This window comes from Schistocerca americana, chromosome 7 (assembly GCF_021461395.2).
Source record: "Schistocerca americana isolate TAMUIC-IGC-003095 chromosome 7, iqSchAmer2.1, whole genome shotgun sequence".
Taxonomy (NCBI): domain Eukaryota; kingdom Metazoa; phylum Arthropoda; class Insecta; order Orthoptera; family Acrididae; genus Schistocerca; species Schistocerca americana.
Window position 1 is genome coordinate 221,648,005 of NC_060125.1, and position 20,065 is coordinate 221,668,069.

At 40.7% G+C, this 20,065-nt stretch overlaps 1 protein-coding gene across 1 annotated transcript in view; it reads left to right on the forward strand.

Annotated features, from left to right (window-relative positions):
• Positions 1–7,624: 7,624 nt before the first annotated feature.
• LOC124622850 (lutropin-choriogonadotropic hormone receptor-like) overlaps positions 7,625–20,065 on the forward strand; it is a 410,889-nt gene continuing 398,448 nt past the window's right edge. The window contains exon 1 of the mRNA XM_047148642.1: positions 7,625–7,821. Coding sequence (XP_047004598.1) covers positions 7,625–7,821 — 197 coding nt within the window. The remainder of the gene's footprint in view (positions 7,822–20,065) is intronic.

Sequence of the window (20,065 nt, forward strand, 5' to 3'; positions counted from 1 at the left end):
CAAACGTGAAGAATCAGTGGTTGCTGAAAATTTGTGTTCCGAAAAAAGCCGCCGACGGCTATTTACGGAAGTAAACCGAAATAGAAGACTCCATTTCCGGGCCCAAAGATCTCTTAAATCATATTGTATCTTTCTTCGTAGGTTCCTTCCGTATTCCCTCTGTAGTTAATGTTAAATAACTATGGGTGTTTGAGAACATCAATAAATTCCATACATTTTCGCCTGCCGGGGTGACCGAGCGGTTCGAGGCGCTACAGTCTGGAACCACGCGACCGCAACGGTCGCAGGTTCGAATCCTGCCTCGGGCATGGGTGTGTGTGATGTCCTTAGTTAGGTTTAAGTAGTTCTAAGTTCTAGGGGACTGATGACCTCAGATGTTAAGTCCCATAGTGCTCAGAGCCATTTTGAGAACAGAAACATATGAATGTACCTGTGGCTAAGGGAAGTACCAGCCTTTTCTTCACAAAAGGTGCAGTTTGATGCTGGTAAACTGCTCTAGTAGAAATAAAAAAGAAGTAATTGCTCGGAGTAGAAAGTTGTAAGACATGGATGCAGCCTTCTTCCCTTACTGTTCAGTCTACACGTTGTAAAAGCAGTTAAGGGAATATAAGAAAAAATCATCAGTGGGATTAAAATTCACGGCGAAAGGATATAAACGATATGGTTTCATGACGACATTATTGTTCTCATTGGAAGTGAGGAAAAACTGCAGGACCTCTTAAATGGAATGAACAATGTACCGAGCACAGAATATGGATCGAGAGTAAACAGAAGAAAGACGAAAGTAATGAGGAATAGGAGAAATGGAATTAGCGAGCAACTTAAAATCATAACTGGGGGACCACGACGTAGTTGAAGTGAATGAATTCTGCTACCTTGGAAGCAAAACAGTACATGATGGACGAGTCAAGGACATAAAAAGAAGCATGATCAAAGAGGGCATTCCTGGCCAAAAGGAGTCTAACACTACCAAACATCGATTTTGATTCGAGGAAGAAATCTCTGAGAATAAACAGATAGAGCACAGAATTCTGTGGAAGTGAAACATGGACTGTGGAAAAACTGGGAAAAAGAGAATCTAAGTATTTGAAATGCGCTGCTGTAGAAGACTGTTGAAAATTAGATCGACTGATACGACGCAAGGAGGTTCTCTGCTGAATAGACGAGTAGAGGAAAAAGTTGATATCACTGACACGAAGGATGACCAGGATCTTAGGACATGTTCTAAAACGCCAAGTAACAACTTACGTCGTATTTGAGGGAGCTGTAGAGGGTAAAAGCTGTAGGAGAAGTGAGTCTGGAATGTATCCAAGAAATAATTCTAGATGTAGGGTGCAAGTGCAACTCTGATTGGTTGATTGGGGGGAGGAGACCAAACAGCGAGGACAATGGTCCCATCGGATTATGGAGGAAAGGGGAAGGAAGTCGGCCTTGCCCTATCAAAGGAATTACCTCAGCATTTGGCTGGTGCGATTTGGGGACATCACGGAAAATGTAAATTAGGATGGCCGGATGCGGGTTTGAACTGCTGTCCTCCCGAATTCGAGTCCAGTGTGCTAACGACTGCCCGACATTGCTCGATGCTGCTACCCTCAGATGAAGGGGTTGGCACAGTAGAAGAATTAGTGGTGAGTCGCACTGAACCTGTCAGACTGTTGATATATATAATTATCCGTAGAATAATTTATGAGTAATATTTTGCTAAAATCGAAGCGGTCTTCTATGACAAATCTTGGTTCATCCTACATACTCATAGGATACTGATGTAGGGACCTCCAATGTAAGTCCGGAATGATTACAATTCGCCTGGAGATGCTGGGATGATACAAAATGTCTCTGCCGGTATCCTACCTAACAGAGCTGGAGTTTCTTCGCTAAAGCCCGAGTATTAGAGGATACGGTAATCTCTATCTTATCATTCACTCTTCTTCCAATTACACCTCTCACAGACGAAAAAAATATACACCCGGAAATACATCTGTGAGCACAATGTGGAAAACAATTTAAGCTTAACGTTCCGTAATTATTAAGTACCGTTTGCCATGAATTTCGGGCTGACTTTAAGAGAGCCTTACTATAATTTTTTAGTAGCTTACGGTATCAGCTACCACTAAAATACTATTATCATCATTATCTTTCTGGAGATGTGGACCGTCTTTGCGACTAAGTAAAAGTTTGTTGTTTTTATGCGTTATGCTTTTAGCTTCCATTCATTTATGAAACATCATCAGTAGCGTGTAATACGTATTTGTTGTATGCATGTAAGTGTGCTGTATAATGATCCTAGGTGTATTACAGTTTCTTCTCTGTTAGGTAAAAAACAACTCTCTGGGGCGCAAGTTTCGTGAAATGAAATTACTTTTTGGTTCTGTCTCCGATTTTTTGAGAGCTTGTTATCACATACGTATGTTTCTGGAATCGTATCTTGTTGATCTGCGTACATCAGAATGTCCGATTTTCAGCGCTTGCGAGAATATTTCATCTAAAAACGTTACTTCCATTGTGTGGTTTTTTAAACGTGCAGTCGTAGTGTCTGTTCACTGTTTATAGTTTTTCCAACTGTCTGTTTCTGGTTTCTTTGTGTTGTATTTGTATGCAGTTTGAAATTCATTTGCTTGCTGTGTGGGTGTGCGCGCTACGTTATTATGCAGGCAAGTGTGATATTTTGTGTAGTGGAGGATGCTCTGGGAGGAAAGGGCAGAGGGGAATTTGTGCGTCTTTTCAACGGATACGTCAGTGATGAGAAGATTTAGTAAGTTATTATTTACAGTGGTTGAATTCTACATCTCAGCCTGTTATTGTTTTAGAGTCCAACTTGACCACTGGTCTGTCAGTTGTGCTAATGGTGATGAAAATACTATTTTTAAGACAAACATCCCTGTCAAACGTTTATGGTTTCCTTCATATTTTCCTCCTTTGCGCTAACCTTTTCAGGCCTACTCACGTATTACACACACAGTCAGAAATAATTTGGGAATTTGTGTTACGTGTTCACATATTCGTCTCTGCCTACGATTTACATCCTGCCGATGTATTTATAACTGTTTGTGAAAGCCCCATTCAAAAATGTGGTAGACAGTTGCTATAGCTCTGAGATTTCGATTCCCGTTGTGAAGACGGTAACTGCTCAGATTAAAATCCTATCCGCATTATTTTGTCAGTACCTGTATGTGGTGCTGGCCACATAGTCCTAGTATATTAGTGTGTCTTGTGAGTTACAAGGTACTGAGGCACATCGCCAGACTCGGCAGAATACCAAAGGTTATTATTACTTTACCGTGCTTCCTGTTATTGATCATCGAATGGCATTTTATCTGACGGTAGGTGTAGAATGTTGTTCTTAAATGTGTAACACATTAGTACAAAAAGCGTCTCTCTTAAAACTGCATCGACGCTGGCTGCTCATGGCCCTTCCGTCATCAACGGGTGGTACAGAAACCTCTTTTGTGTAAAGCAAATTCAGCTCAGCTCTTCAGGGCTATGATAACAGCTCATTCTACTTAGCTACACATCGAATCGCTCTTTTATTTTTTATCTGTCCTATATCTACAGGATCTGACACTGTTAGGTGAGGGAAGAGTCTCCTACCGTTTTTATACGATAGTAGTCAAACCTGACCAAAAGTTATATACTGACAAGCTAAGCTAAGTAACGACGTTGAGGTGATTAACACTGCATTTAACATTAATGATGGTGCAAGCGTGATCTTAGGATGGTTGCCATTCAAACGAAACCGGTTATCCTCTAGTTGTTATTACATTATATTGCGATCAAAACCATTTAAATTGATGATAAATCCTCTATCTTTTGCGTTTTTAAAACTTACAATATGTGCCAGCAGTTTTAAGTGACAAGGGATATCGTCAAATATTTTTATGGATGCATACTTTGTTCCTTTCTATTCAAGATTAGGGTAAATATATGGTTAGTGGAGGCTATTATTGCTGTTAGCGTTTTATATATGAAGTCTACTATTATTTTCAAATTGCGTGTGATGTTTGACAATTAACTTAACAAGAAAGTAAATGTGTTGCAAGGCAGAGCAGCAGTTGCAATCCGAGCCTCCAAAAATCTGTGCAATGAATACTTTGCGTGTATGTGTACCATTTCCCCAGAAAATTATTCCATATGTAGTCAGCGAATGGAATATACAAATTAAGGCAATTTTCTAATGCGTTCTCGACCATAATTAGCAGATTCATGTAGAGCATTTGTTTTCCCTATGTAACAGATCAAATTTACAGAGAACCGGTCAGTAACACGTTTGAATAATTCATTAACCGCTTTTTCTGATCTTTCGGCTCTGTTGAGCTTGACTATGTCGCCTATATGATAAGCAAAGGGTTCTTCTGTTTTATAAGTGTAATCTGGAACCTCATTTATAGACAGTAAAAACATTAGTTCCTATGAGCACGACAACTGTTAAATACTTATTCACTGAATCTCAAAAGATCTTTACATTTCTTCAAAAGAATTTTGTGTTTTGGACAGTGAAATGCTACAGCCTGACCACAAACATACTGGTATGTGAAATCTTGGGCGGAAGGAAGAGAGATGCTGATGAATCGGTTGAATGACATACATGATCAGGATAGTAAGCGCCTGTGGTAGTAATGGGAGAAATTAATCCGTTCTTTCAGAAATCATTATTGAGGTTCTGTTTAGGCCACAGTGACATTACATCATGGCAACTAGTCCCAGAGGTTCACAACCTTACTTGCAGCGCTTTCACAACATATAAGAAGTAATATACGAATCTGTCTTGAGTTTGCTGTATAGTTATCGTCAAATTTTTACATTTTCGACTTTACTACAGCTGTGAGAACATACAGCCATATTCTTCGAATGCTCATAGCACAAAGAATGCATCAGCTCATGTATCCTCCTAGTGTTTCAGAACCAAGAGCCGTATGGTGAACATTTTCGCTACGTCGTTCAGCGACTGCGCTAAAAGTCTCTGATCTTATCAGTGAAACGTCTCGTCGCAACCTTACATCTAAATCAGTGTCACTGGGTCCGCTATGTGACTCTGGCGAATACTTCTCCAACAGTTCCATAAAACTGGCGGAATTCAGCCGTAACCATACCCTGTCTACTGGTGATGTTTCGCCTGCAAGGCAATCATTCACCTTATGTATCGTTGGTGGATCCAAGTGCATATCAGTTCACGGCAAATCAAGACGGCAAATATATGTGTTACATTTTCATGTCTGTGAAAGATTTTGTTTTACAAATTCTGGTCAACACGGGGACAACACAGGGTTAACTATCGCCATTGTCGGATTCAACACTTTGTTGGGTTACAATGATCCTCACGATTCATTAAATCATTCAATAGTTTCCCTGCAATTTGAATCTCAGAAGGCCGAAACAGATAAAATATGTACGTTTTTGGAGTCCATAGCATCTTTTACTTGTATACATCGCATGGCTCCAGCAGCGTTATGAGGCTATAAGAGGCCGGTATAGCGTCGATGTTCCGCGCAAAGTTCTTGAACTGCACGTAAGGTACGTCCTATATACGACAAACCACACATGTTTGCTTTCCGCGGCATCAAGCCATGGTTCACAGAGCCAAAGAGCGTGGCTGTCTTTGGTGGTAGGAGAAAAGTAACCTTCACTTTACGTTAGCAAACAACTTTGTATTCAGGGCAATTGCAGCTTGTATTCAGGGCAACTGCAGCTGTAAATGTACATCTAGTGGAATGAAAACCGCGGTCAGTTGTACGTAACATCTTTTACTGGAGCTACCGAATTCGTAACTTAAAGCCACATCTGCAGATGGGTATATAAATTATGTCACATGAAACCCAAATGTGGAACTGGATAGGGGACCTAACATTCCCTGTCCAAATAAAAGAAATCCAACAACTGAGCGTATTGTAAAATTATACATGGACTGAATGGTCCTATCAACATCCCCGGAAAATGAGGCCAGAATAAAATTTCAGGAACAAGATCTCATCGCACCGTATGACCTCCAGCAAACAAACTTTTAGTCTACATGTCGTTGCTGGAGCTTGTAGGATGGGATGACATCTTATTCCTGAACTTTGGTGATCGCACCTTATGAGGTGCAACAACAACTTGTTAGCCTACATGCTGGAAATCATATCGTGTGCTGAGATCTTATTCCTTAATTTTGTTTGCGGCTCGATTTTCGGGGGATGTTGATGGCTCCATTCAACCTACGTACAATTTTAACAGTACGCTCATTTCGCGTATCACTATTATACGGACAGTGAATGTTGGCTCTTCTGTCCACCCCTTCATTTGGGATTCATATGACATAATTTATATACCCACCTGAAGATGTGGGCATAAGCTACGAAGCCGGTTGCTGCTCCAAATAAAGGAGCTTACGTACAACTGTTCGCGTTTTTCAGTCCACAAGACCTTATGTTTAGGGAGTATATAAAGATTCCCTACGAGCGATGGGAAGATCATGAATGTGAACCTTTTGTCTACAACTTATTTAGGTGGGACACTCACCTTTGGCTTGAAGTGCGAAGACTTGCACATCTTACGTGATAATTTTCAGAACTTTTTTTGAAGTTTTAAGGTACTTCCTGTAAATGATCCGTATTATCAATTGTCGTATGTGCCCTATCCTCAATTGTATTCGGGACGCCTTTGGTTTGTCTGTACCGGTTGGCAGCTTGGTGACAGCTGCCCATACGGACGTGCGTGTTGGCTAGGGTTGCCATTTTCTTCACAAAAAAGGAAGAATTTTCATGAAGATATTTTTTGACGAGTCATGCATTTCAACTTTTATTAAATCCTATTTTCGATCAAAAATATTCACGTTACGTCTTAAGCCCTATTGCTTCATATCACTGTGGTATTTCGAAACTGATTTATGTTTATCTAGAAATTTAGTGTCATTCTGTAGTAGATTAAAAAGTCTTTGCAGAACACGTCAAAATTTATTACAATGTGAAGCTCTGATTTTATGAATTCTGTGTAACATATGTTCCTAACAACAATCCACCTATTCTTCATCATCGAAAACATTCGTTCCACAAATGCATTTCAGTATGGTGTGGTTAGTATAACACATATGAACCGAGAGATATTCGTCACTTTTTTGTTGATGCACCAGTGCGAAGAATTTCACACACTTAGCCACATCACCATCCTTCGTGATACAGTCAGTATAGTTATCTTTCACCACAAAAAATTCTTCATATAGTTGATACAGGTTGACTTGATCTTATAGGTCCAATATTTCAACTGCAAGTTCAAAATCATAATATTGTATTTCCTCAGTCAAGGAAAGAGTTTCCAGCCTTGCATACGTATTGCTACGTGAGAGGTCGTTGCGGGTTTCGAGGTATTTTAATAACGTGTCACAGAAACAAACAAATTGACGTGAAGTCTTATTAAGGGATGTTGATGAAATCTCTTCCATTAATTTCGTGGTTTGACTCATTAGAATTTATCGTTATTTCTTTGTTGGTCCAGCGTGACGGCCATTTACGTGGAAGAGAAACATCCGTCCTTTCGTAGCTCCATTCAAAACTTTAGTCCCGTAATAATGGTCCATGTATGGAGCCCTGTGGGACTACGGTACTTGCCGTCCACCTGACAGTGCCACGCGACACTGTGCGGTGTGATCTGTGCTATGCTGCTCGGCGCGGCGTGCCACGGAAGCGGCGCCGTGGGAGTCGGCCAAGTAGGCCGTCCAGGAGAAAGTGGTCTCTCTGCTCCTGCAAAGGCGCGCAGCCGCAGCCGCGGCTTTCGCCGGCCGCAGTGCGCCGCCCGACGCCGACCTCGGCGGACGGCACAGCGCGGCAGCGGCAAGCGCGCTCGCCCAGCTCCGTGCGTATGGTGCCGAGTCCGCGGCCAGTGTAGCAGCTGTTCTCTATTCGCCAACCGTGCGTACGGGCCTAGTCCTCTTGTGAGGAGTCATGGACACCCCAAAACTGTCACCGTACTTCGACCACACTGTTGTGTGCTGTATAGCCCGACCAAACGATGTGCACTGTCGAACGCTAATGACGATGATAACACGGCCAGCGGCGTAACCTGATTTCCCTGAACCTTCACTCAGTGGAACAGGGTTCCAAATAATCACGTGTCTCGGATTGTCCGTAGATACTCGACCGTTCCTGAGAAAATGACGATTTCGACGTCGTTTATGTGCCTTTTAGCGAATAAATATTTCAATTGAGGCAGTTGTACAGTGGTGTAGCGTCGCGAAACTCTATTATCACTTTAATTTTTGTTTTTCCATTTATCTACCCGTCTCCGAATTTTTTCCAATGCGTACTGAACTCACGTTGTCCTCATTCGTGAAGTCATTGTATGTGTGGTGAATGAATAATTTAAAAAAAAAGAAACTATGAAACAGACAGAAAAAATAATTTCGTACTGTTTTCGGTGAAATTTCTGTAGTATATCTTGATCCCTCATTCAAGATAGTGCACCAAATCTTCCTGGAGAATAAACTTAAGAACAAATTATATGAACTGAAAACTGATATAAAAATTAAATATAACAACATAAGAATTTAAATAGGTTGCAAACCCTGAAAGTGACGTAGACACGCATATTATATAATAAATGTCAAACACTTATTATAAAACGCAGTTGTATTTTTATAATTAATATAACGCCCTTGTATCCCCCTAACCACAGTAGTGCAATTTTAAATGCCAATTAGCTCCGCAGTTGATGAAGAGATTTAAGAAATGTATGACGAGATAAAAGTAATTATTCAGTTAGTTAAGGGAGACGAAAATTTGATAGTGATGTGGGCCTAGGATTCGACAGTAAGAAAAGGAAGAGAAGGAAAAATAGTAGATCAATATAGACTGGCGGTAAGGAATGAAAGAAGAAGCCGCCAGGTAGGGTTTTGCACAGAGCATAATTTAATCTTCGCCTACAGTTGGTTTAAAATCATGAAAGAATGTTGCATACGTGGAAGAGACCTAGAGACGTCGGAAGATTTTAGACTGATTATATGATGGTAAGACAGAGGTTTAAAAACCAGTTTTTATATTGTAGAACATTTTCAGGGGCTCATATAGACAATGACCATAGTTTATTAGTTATGAACTCTAGATTAAAACTGAAGAAATTGGAAAGAATTAGGAAATTAAGGAGATGGAACCTGGATTAGAAAAGGGGAAAGAAAGACAGCTAAAAACGAATGGGTAGCTTTAAGAGATGAAATAGTGAAGGTAGCAGAGGATCAAGTAGGAATCTTTGCATAACACAAGGGATACTGAAATTAATTAATGAACGGAGAAAACATAAAAATGCACCAAACGAAGCAGCAAAATGGGATTACACACGTTTAGGAAATGAGATTGACAAGAAGTGCAGAATAGCTAAGCAAAATGGCTAGAGGACAAATGTACGGATTTAGAAGGGTATTTCATTAGGGGACAGATAGACACCGCCTACAGGAGAATTAAAGAGGAGCAGGTGTGTGGAGATCAAGATCTCAGATGGAAAACCAGTCCTAAACAAAGAAGGGAAAGCTGAAAGGTGGAAGTACATAGAGGGTCTATACAAAAGAGATAATCTTGAAGGCAGTATTGTAGAAAGGGACGTGGACGTAGATGAAGAAGAGATGAGATATATGATCCTGTCAGAAGACTCTGACAGAGGTCTGAAAGAACTAAGTCGAAACAAGGCCCTGATAGTAGGCGATATACCATCAGAACGACTATTGGGAGAACCAGCTATGACAAAACTGTTCCATCTGTTATGCAAGATGTGTGTGACAGTAGAAATATCCTCAGACTTGAAGAAAAGTGCTGGCCGGTGTGGCCGAGCGGTTCTAGGCGCTTCAGTCCGGAACCGCGCTGCTGCTACGGTCGCAGGTTCGAATCCTGCCTCGGGCATGGATGTGTGTGATGTGCTTAGGTTAGTTAGGTTTCAGTAGTTCTTAGTCTAGGGGACTGATGACCTCAGGTGTTAAGTCCCATAGTGCTCAGAGCCATTTGAGCCATTTGATTTTGAAGAAAAATATGATAATTGCAATTCCAAAGAAAGCAGTTGCTGACAAGTGTGAAAAACACCGAACCATCAGTTTAATAATTCATGCTTGCAAAATACTAACACGAATTATATACATAAGAATGGGAAACCTGGAGGAAGCCATCCCTGTGTTTTGGATTCCGGAGAAATGTAGGAACACGCGAGACATTTCTGACTCAACGACTTATTTTAGAAGATAGGTTAAGGAAAAATACGTTTATAGCATTTGTAGGCTTAGAGAAAGTTTTTTACAATGTCGACTGGAATATTATCTTTGAAATTCTTAAGATAGCAGGGGTAAAATACAGGGAGCGAAAGGCTGTTTACAACTTGTACAGAAACCAGACGGCAGCAACAAGAGTCGTGGGGTATGAAAGGGAAGCAGTGGTTGAGGAAGGAGTGAGGCAGCGTTGTAGCCTGTCACCGACGTTGTTTTAGCCTGCACATCGAACAAGCAGCAAACGAACCAAAGAAAAATCTGGAGTAGGAATTAAAGTTCAGGGAAATAAAAAAAAAACATTGAGGTTTACCAACGTCAGAGACAGCAAAGGACTTGTAAGAGCAGCTGAATGGAATTGTTATAGCCTTGAAAGGAGAATATGAGATGAAAATCAACAAAAGCAAAACAAGGAAATGTAAAGTAGTCGAATTAAATCAGGAGTTAAGGAATTAGATTAGGAAACGAAGCACTTAAAGTAGAAGATGAGTTTTTCGATCTGGGCCGAGGTAGAGGAGATATTAAATGTAGATTGGCAATGCGAAGAAAACCATATCTGAAGAAGAGAAATTTGTTAACATCGAATGTAGATTGAAGTGCTAAGAAGTTTTTCCTGAGTGTTTTTTTTCCTGAGTGTTTTTACCTGAAGTGTAGCAGTGTATGTGGAAGTGAAGCATGGACGTTTAGACAAAAAGAGAGTAGAAGCTTTCAGAATGTTGTGCTACAGAAGAATGTTGAAGATTAGATGGGTATATCACGTTACTAATGAGGAGGTACTAAACAGAATTGGGGAGACAAGAAATCTGTGGCACAAATCGACTAAAAGAAGGGATCTGTTGATACGACACATTTACGACACATTCTGAGATATCAAGGGGTCATCAATTTACTATTGGGGGGAATTGTGGAGGATAAAAATCGTAGATTGAGACCGAGAGATGAAAACAGTTAGCACATTCAGAAGGATGGCGGTTTCAATAATTATTTGGAGATGAAGAGGCTCGGGCCGGCTAGAGTAACATGGAGAAGTGCATCAAATCAGTCTTCGGAGTGATGACAACAACAAGAACATCACCTAACTTGATAATAAATATTCGTGTAATAACTTTCTACGGACACGGGTAGATAAATGAAAAAAATTAAAATAAAATGTATAAAAACAGTAGTGCGGTTTCGAATACAGGACGCAAAACTCACAGGCCGCGACACTAGTCACTGTGCCACCAATCGGGTCTAGCCTATTGTTTACTAAAAGACATCTAAAGTACGCCGAAAACGTTGTCGTTCGGTTCCTCAGAAATTGTCGAGAGTCTAAGGATAAGCCGAGACGCGTGTTCGCTTCTATTGACTCCTTTCCCACTGGGCGAAGTTCCTGGGGAATCTGGTTGTGGCACTTGCTGTGTTTTCCTCGTGAGAGCAGCACTGTGTCTGCTATAGCGATTTACATACGCTGATTTCGCTAGACGAGACAAACTGCCGGGAAGGAACTATGACCAGACAAAGACGAAAAATGGCTGCATAGAAATATGGCCGGAAATGTGTTTCCAGGGAGATACAACGAGTAGCTGGAGATAAATCTTTTACAGTGTAGTCTTTAACGATAGAAAGCGCAGACGAGCACACAACAGGTAAATGGGAATGTTCTCTCTGTAATACGACCGGCTGACCCCCAAAGTGTGGGCGGGGGTTTACTGGCGACTGCCTCGTGGGACCAGTCATCCTTACACAGTGCTTCAGCGGCCAGCCATATCTGTACTTTATGTGGGTGACCCTGGCTGCCCTCCTGGCTATGTGCACTTCGGGGTATGAAGCGTAATGCGGAAACACTATTGAGAAAGTGTAGAGAACCGGCATTTGAAGCTGATTGTTAAACGATTCTACTGCCACCCTACTTGCGAATGTAACAGGAAAGGATGTGACTAGTAATGGTACAGGGTACGATCCCCCCCACCATGCATCGTAAGGTGGCTTGCGGAGTATGTATGTAGATGCAGATGTACTACACACTGAGGTGACAAACGTAATGGTATACCTCCTAATATAGCGTCGGACGTGCTCTTGCCCAGCGTGGCGCAGCAGCTCCTCGACATGGAGTGGACTCAATAAGTCATTGTAAGTCCCCTGCAGAAATACTGAACCATACTGCCTCTATAGCCGTCCATAATTGCGAAAGTTGTCGGTGCAGGATTTTGGGCACGAACTGACCTCTCGATTATAGCCCATAAATGTTCGATAGAATTCCTGTCGGGCCACGTGGGCAGCCAGATCATTCAACTCGAATTGCCCAAAATGTTCTTCGAACTACTCTCGAGCAGTTGTTTCCTGGTGACAAGCACATTGTCATCCATAAAAATTCCATAGTTGTTTCGTAGCACAAAGTCCATGAATTGCTGCAAATATTTTCCAAGTAGCCGAACATAACCATATCCATTTGGACAAGAGCGCCCATTCCAGGAAAACACAGCCCACACCATTATGCAGCCATCATCAGCTTCCTTAGTGCACTGTTGACATCTTGGGTACATGGTTCCGTGGGTCTGCGCGACATTCGAACCCTACCATCAGCTCTTATCGACTTAAATCGAGACTAATCTGACCAGGCCACGATTTCCGGGTCGTCTAGGGTCCAGCCGATCTAGTCACGAGCTCAGGAGAGTCACTGCAGGCGATGTGCTGTTAGCAGAGGCACTCACGTCGATCATTTGCTGCCGTAGTTCATTACACCAAATATCGCCACACTGTCTCAACGGATACGTTCGTTGTACGTCCCACGTTGATTTCTGCGGTTACGTCACGCACCGATGCTTGTCTGTTAGCACTGGCAACTCTACGCAAACGCCATTGCCGTCAGTCGTCGGCCACTGCGTTGTCCACTGCGTTGTCCACTGCGTTGTCCATGGTGAGAGGTAATGCCTGAAATTTGGTTTTCTCGGCACATTCTTCATACTCTGATCTCTGAATTTTGAATTCCCTAAGATTTCAGAAATAGAATGTCCTATACGTCTAGTTCCACCTACCATTCCGCTTCTAAAGTCTGTTAACTCTCGTGGTGCGGCCATAGCGACGTCGGAAACGATTTCACATGAATCACCTAAGTACAACTGACAGCTCCGCAAATGCACTGCCTTTTTATATCTTGTGTACGCGATACTACCGCTATCGCATATCGCTATCCCATGAATTTTGTGAGCTGAGTGTATCATAGTGCTCAAATTGACTTCCTCATTTCCGTGCGCAGGTGTGTCGACAACATCTACCTCGACTACACATTCAAGCTGAACGCTTGCTGATGGTTCGCAATCACAGTGCCACTAAAATAATAGCAAAGGCAGAATATCTCCACTTGCCTGCTGTATTCTCATGTGTGCTTTCAGACACTGAAACTTATACTATCGAAGACTTTGCCCCCCGCCTTCAGGTGGGTATACCACATTTGCAACGCATATCCAGTCATATGTTCACAGGACCTTCTCTTCTCCTTATTCTCTCACAGAATATTTTCTGCAGTTGTTCCCCCCTTGTAAAATCATCCTGTATATCGTATTCTTTATTAGGAAGTTTTTCAAAATTCCACAAATGTAAATACCTCGGTCAACAATCAGCAATATTCATGGCTATCATACCTATTTTTCACATTTACACCTTGTTTCGGTTATGACGTCGGTAGGGATACGATTGAACACGAATAGAACTATTCGAGCACTTTACATCACAGCTGGGGAAATCTGGGGTTGGGTTCCATGTTTTCATCGGCCAGTGGTCTAGTACTATCACAACGACCTGTCTTAGCTTTCGTAATGTGTTACGGATTTAAATAAACATAAATGTGAAACACGGACTGAAATACCTTCTAGGATACGGGTCATGCTCAACAGAGTCACCTAACACGTAGATATAAGATTGCAATCATGATTGTGTCCGATTCCCGTAATCCAGTGACGTCTGATGGTTCTATCTCCAAGACTTCTAACAACTGCAGTTCACTCTCGAGATAGAATTGTATTCCGATATATTTCATTTGTTCGGTATTTAGCTCTTGTTTAAATTCACATATTAGAATAGGAGATAAAAACTTTACCAGACTTCAATGAGTTTAAAAAGAAGACATCAACATGCAGATGAAACAATCATAGCGTGGTAAGATTCTCGATTAAAATAGGGTCTCCTGTTTTATATCAATACTTATCCTGATTTGACTACGAAGTCTTCCGCGACGGAGTCCTTGCATAAAAAGTTCTCGGTTTACTTGCCGCGTCAAATTTGGATAACATCCCAAGCTTTCGATGACTACCTCCGTTATCTTCGTCAGGGGTAAAACTGACTGTCGTGGACCGGTGAGGCTTCCGCTTTTATAAGCAGTGGACGGCTTCTCATTGATTGGATGACGTCACGGTGAAACCGGCGCGTACCGAGGTGGCAGCCTCTATATCCATAGATTATTCTGGTTCTTTGGACATCCAGAGGCCTATATTTTAATTTTACTAGGATTTGGTTTTATTTCACACATTCTATATCAAGAAAGAGGAAAAACTGAATCGTTTGGAATACTAGGTATGATTTACGCTACACTATGATTGATTCGTCTGAATGTTGCTGTCTTGTTTTTAAACTGATTGACGTCTGGTAAAGTTTTTATCTATTATTGTAATATGTGAACTGAAACGCTCACTTGAAACCTGCTTAGTAAATCATTTCCGCCTCTCATATAAAATGAAAAATAAACTGGGTCCAGTAAAGCAATATCTTTTGGAGGACAACATTTTAGCCTTTGCTGTTGTCATTACTTAAAAATCAGCATATTTGTTTATATGTCCATATATATCGGTACAGTATGAATACGCGTGTTCTAAACTTGTTCAAATACAGTAGAAGTTTGTGCGGTGGAAGGATTTACTGATATTTGCTCCAATGATTCAAGAAATTGTCAGACTTTAAGCAGAGCCGTAGCGTATTATTGTGACTGTTTCGCAGTTTCTTGCGTGTTTCTTGCGTTCGTGCCACGCTAGTCAAATGTCGCGTGATTGTCCGAACAAGCTCGACACTGTACCGACCGCTCCGGCATATCGGGAAATCTCGAGCCCTTTCAGACGCGAGCTTCTTTGCCTAGCTGCACGTAAACAATTTTCGGGTTTTATTGTTTATTAGTATGGAAAACGATAAAGTAAAAGATAAACTTCGGATAGTGTTTGTCGTTATTTACCATCTTCAAACAAAAGCAGGCAACCGTCCTGTCATATCAAAATAATGAAAATATGGTCGAAATCTTAGTTACCATCATAACGACTGTCACACAAACTTTTTGGCAGCTACACAAATAAAAGGTAATGCACCTAACTGTAACTCACACGCAGTGCTCATCTTCAGCTTCTTTTGGTCTGCGGCTTGTAACGTCATTTTTCGAGCGTTACGATAACTATGTTGTAATGGCGACACAACACTCAATTAGGGAAGAGTGAAGTATATTGTTTATTTACACTGACGTCCAATTTACTATATGGTTCCGTGATTTAAAAAAATTAATTTTTCTCAGAGTGGCCGTTACTGTATATATGCATATTGATTGAAACGGGTTATAATTGTTGTGCTAGAAACATAAAAAAAGTACCACGAATGTTAATGTTTTTACACATGTGAAACAACAGCATCTGGTTGAGAGGATACGAATCTGGAACCATATTTTGTGTAGGCAGAATATATGAAATGTAATCGATGTTTTCGTAACGATGTTTTGATTCATTCATATTAATTGTGTGGGGAAAGTAGGTATTTGAAGCGAAGTATTTTGATTTACTGTATTGATTGAGGTAGTCACATAGCTTCAAATAACTGTTTCTATGAAAGTATGAAAACAAGTGGTCCAGTGCTATCGTTTCACATCAGGTTTTGACGAAAGATGTCCCCCATAAAACCTTACTGCGAATAAACTGTGTCTCTGACAGCCAATAAATGTTAGCAGGGTCAAAACTGGAACCAAAAATAAAAACATATCATAAATAACTGATAAAGTAAATACATTTAAAAAGTTAGATACGAAAACAAAAGCAGTCTTGTAATCTAAAGTATAGTTTGTCACATCAGATCCGTTTTGTAATATGTGGAAGTGGAAGGAAGACAGTAAGAGGCGTTTGCTCAGAAGCAATCGATCAGATTACGATCATCGAATTTTGTTAGCGGTGAATTGATGAGAATTATAACGCACAATCTGTCGGAGCGAGACAGGTATGTCTATTCGTGCTTCTAAACCGATCGAGGAGGTGGAGCAGAGGTAAGACACTGGATAACGGTTCATATCCCCTTGCGGCAATCTAGATTACTTTTTTGTGATTCCAAAAATCGCCTAAGTCAAGTGAGAGTATGTTTCATTTGAAAGGGGACAATCGATTTCACTGAAAAACAAATTTGAAGTGAAAGTGTGTAAATTGCATGGTTTTGAGTTAGTTATGTTTATTTCAGTAAACTGGTACAAAAACACCTTATTCATAGATATGTAGCTCTAGTTTTCTAAAAACGTAATCTACATTTATGTATAAATAGCTCACTAACTAAATATGCATTCATGTTCCAAGATTCAGCATAACAAATTTTAAGTGAATGATTTCTTGAATTATGTTATGTGCTATGCACTGATAAATTTCAGTGCCATTCTGGAAGTACAAAAGTAAAATATGATGAAAAAATGATGGTAATATTACATGAATGAAAATACTTTGTAAGTCTACTTTGAACCAGAACTATTTAAAGCGCAACTGAAATTAACTGGTCAAAAAAGGGAGTAAAGGATTACAAATGTTAAATGTCAATATGTACAGTATATACAATTACATATTTTGTTCAGAGATAAATTCAGAAGATGACAGTTTTCGCTTGGCTTGACGTTTATACACATACTCGGGAACATCCCTTGTGACAGTCCAGCAGTAAGCTGCTAAAATACGAGTAGTAAGGCTCCACCTTCCGGCATACATCTTTTCAAATGTGGCAATATCTTGAAGTCGCTCCGCATGTTCATCACTTACTGCACGCAATCTTTGGGGAAGGAGTCAAGATGACTATGAAAGAAAAGAATTTTCAATGGCATGTTGGAACCAAGTTTTTCATACGATGACAACATGTTATGTACAATCTCCTTGTAATTTATTGCTCGTTTATTCCCTAAGAACTGTAGACAAACTGTCTTAAAACATCCCCCTGCATGCTTCTCATCACTTTCTATGATTCCATCAAAAGTATGGTCTCCAAAAAGCTCTCGAATCTGTGGCCCTGCAAAGATACACTGCAGGGGGCATTGGACGTCCTTTCCCATGCATCCAATTCCTGAGGTTGCTGGCACAAGTATTGCAGATCACATGTGGATGGTTCAAATGGTTCAAATGGCTCTGAGCACTATGGGACTTAACATCTGTGGTCATCAGTCCCCTAGAACTTAGAACTACTTAAACCTAACTAACCTAAGGACATCACACACATCCATGCCGGAGGCAGGATTCGAACCTGGGACCGTAGCAGTCGCGCGGTTCCGGACTGAGCGCCTAGAACCTCTAGACCACCGCGGCCGGCTCACATGTGGAGCCCAGGGTTATCCTGATCACCTATTTCGCACCCAAAATATTAACTGTAATCTTTTTTAATCAGTGGCGTTATTTACTGTTTGTGTGAAGCAAATGTCACTTCTCCAAACACATAGCAAAATGTGTCAGCACTGATGACACAAACTCGTGGCATTTTTGCTCATTTCAGTAGCAGTCAACTTGAATAACTGGTTGTTAATCTGGAAACAAATGTGCAAAAATTATTACATGCATTAATAATTGTCACTGAAGTTGAAGAGGAGGGAGACAAAAAGATCTCTAAAATTGGTATCAAAAATTTTATATCCAAAATATTGCACACAAGTAAGACCAGGGACAATAATATAATCCATTGTTACTAGTTAGTATGACTTTGACAAACCATTATAATATTTGATTTTAAACTTAACATAAAATCCGTATACAATTATCTCACCGTAATAAAGTCCGCCCCGGTAGCTGAGTGGTCAGCGTGACACTGTCAATCCTAAGGGCCCGGGTTCGATTCCCGGCTGGGTCGGAAATTTTCTCCGCTCAGGGACTGGGTGTTGTGTTGTCCTAATCATCATCATTTCATCACCATCGACACGCAGGTCGCCGAAGTGGCGTCAAATCGAAAGACCTGCACCAGGCGAACGGTCTACCCGACGGGAGGCCCTAGCCACACGACATTTCCATTTATACCGTAATAAAACAGTGTAAAATGAAAACTAGAGCTAATTTTCAATTATCTTTGTGATATTCACGATCAGCACATTTGACTTGCTAGGAATTGGCTACTTTCATTCGATTTACATTTTCATTGTTGCACAGTGTTTCCTTCCCTATCCCTGTCTAATGTCTTGGACATTACCCAGGTTCCATATGAACCACCCAAGTTTCATATGAACGCGACACCCATGAACGAGGACTAATTTTATTTTCTCCTCAGATAGACCATAAATACAAGACAACTAATGTATATAGCAAAATTATTTTACTACCGAAACTTACGTACACTTACGGTTAGTTTTCGACAAAAGCGCCGTACCGATCATCACGTTTATTGTAGCTACGGACAAGCTTTCCATTACCCTATTGACAAAACGTTGCCGCGAATGAATTGTGACCGAAGATGAGACACGCTTTTCGATTTCTACAAGCGGTGGCAGAAATTCACCGATGAGAAACTGAAAACAAAAGAAGAGGGTTACTGACTTATGGAATTGTTTTGATCCATGACAACCTCCATCCTCTCAGTGCCACCGCAACCCAACGGATCCTTGAGCAGTATCAATGGGAAGCTTTCTATCAACCGCTACACAGTCCCGACGCAGTGCCGAATGACTTCCATCTTGAATTGAAGAAGTGGCTACGAGGATAGCGGTTCAGAAATAACTAGAAGCTACGAGACAACATCAAGACTCAATTCACTAGCGAAAACGTGGTGTGAAGAATGCACTGGAAAGTTTATCCACAGGTACGGAAAAATGCCGTAATCGGTACGGTGATCATGTCGGAAACTAACCATAAGTATTAGAAACTTTTAGTAAAAAAAAGATTTTTTTTAAATTTACGCTTGCATTTTATTTATGGTCTAAAGGAGGTTGGAATAGATAGACCCTCTTATAACTCCTTACGGCCTGTACTCATTTCTTCTCAGGAACACGAATGCAAATGGATAAGAATTATGGTGCACCGCAAGCGGTTTCACAGTACGCCGATGTCGATTTCGCTTCCCCTTCCTTTGTCGGGCTACAGTACGTACTCATAACACAGAGTTTTTGAAACCTTTATGTTCAAAATTTTGAAGATTGCTGAGACCTTGGACTGATATTTCGTGACATGGGGACCCGTCTGAAACTTTCCCACTTTTATAGCTGTAAATAGTGACAACATTTGGAATAAGTTATGGGATATGGGTAATTTTGGGAATGAAGAGAAAACATTTCTAAAAATCAGTAATAACCATGAATTAATGAAGAGAAAATATCTTTAACAGTTAAATATAATAATCATGAATTTATGACACATCCTTGTACATACACTTCTGTGTGTCCAATAAAGTGTTCTGCATTCGGAATGTTTGTCCCGGCTTGCACGACTGGCAGAGATCAGGGACTGTCAGTAGGGAAAGTGTAACTAACTTGACAAACATTTTCAGTTACAGTAAGTAGTAGCATATATGTAAATCAAAATTGAGGGCGACAATGTCGTTTCGGAAAGCATATTCGTTTAGAAAAATCAACTCGTACGACGGAAAGAGATAATGGACTACCGCAGTGGCCTGTTATTACCTATGACAATGCTA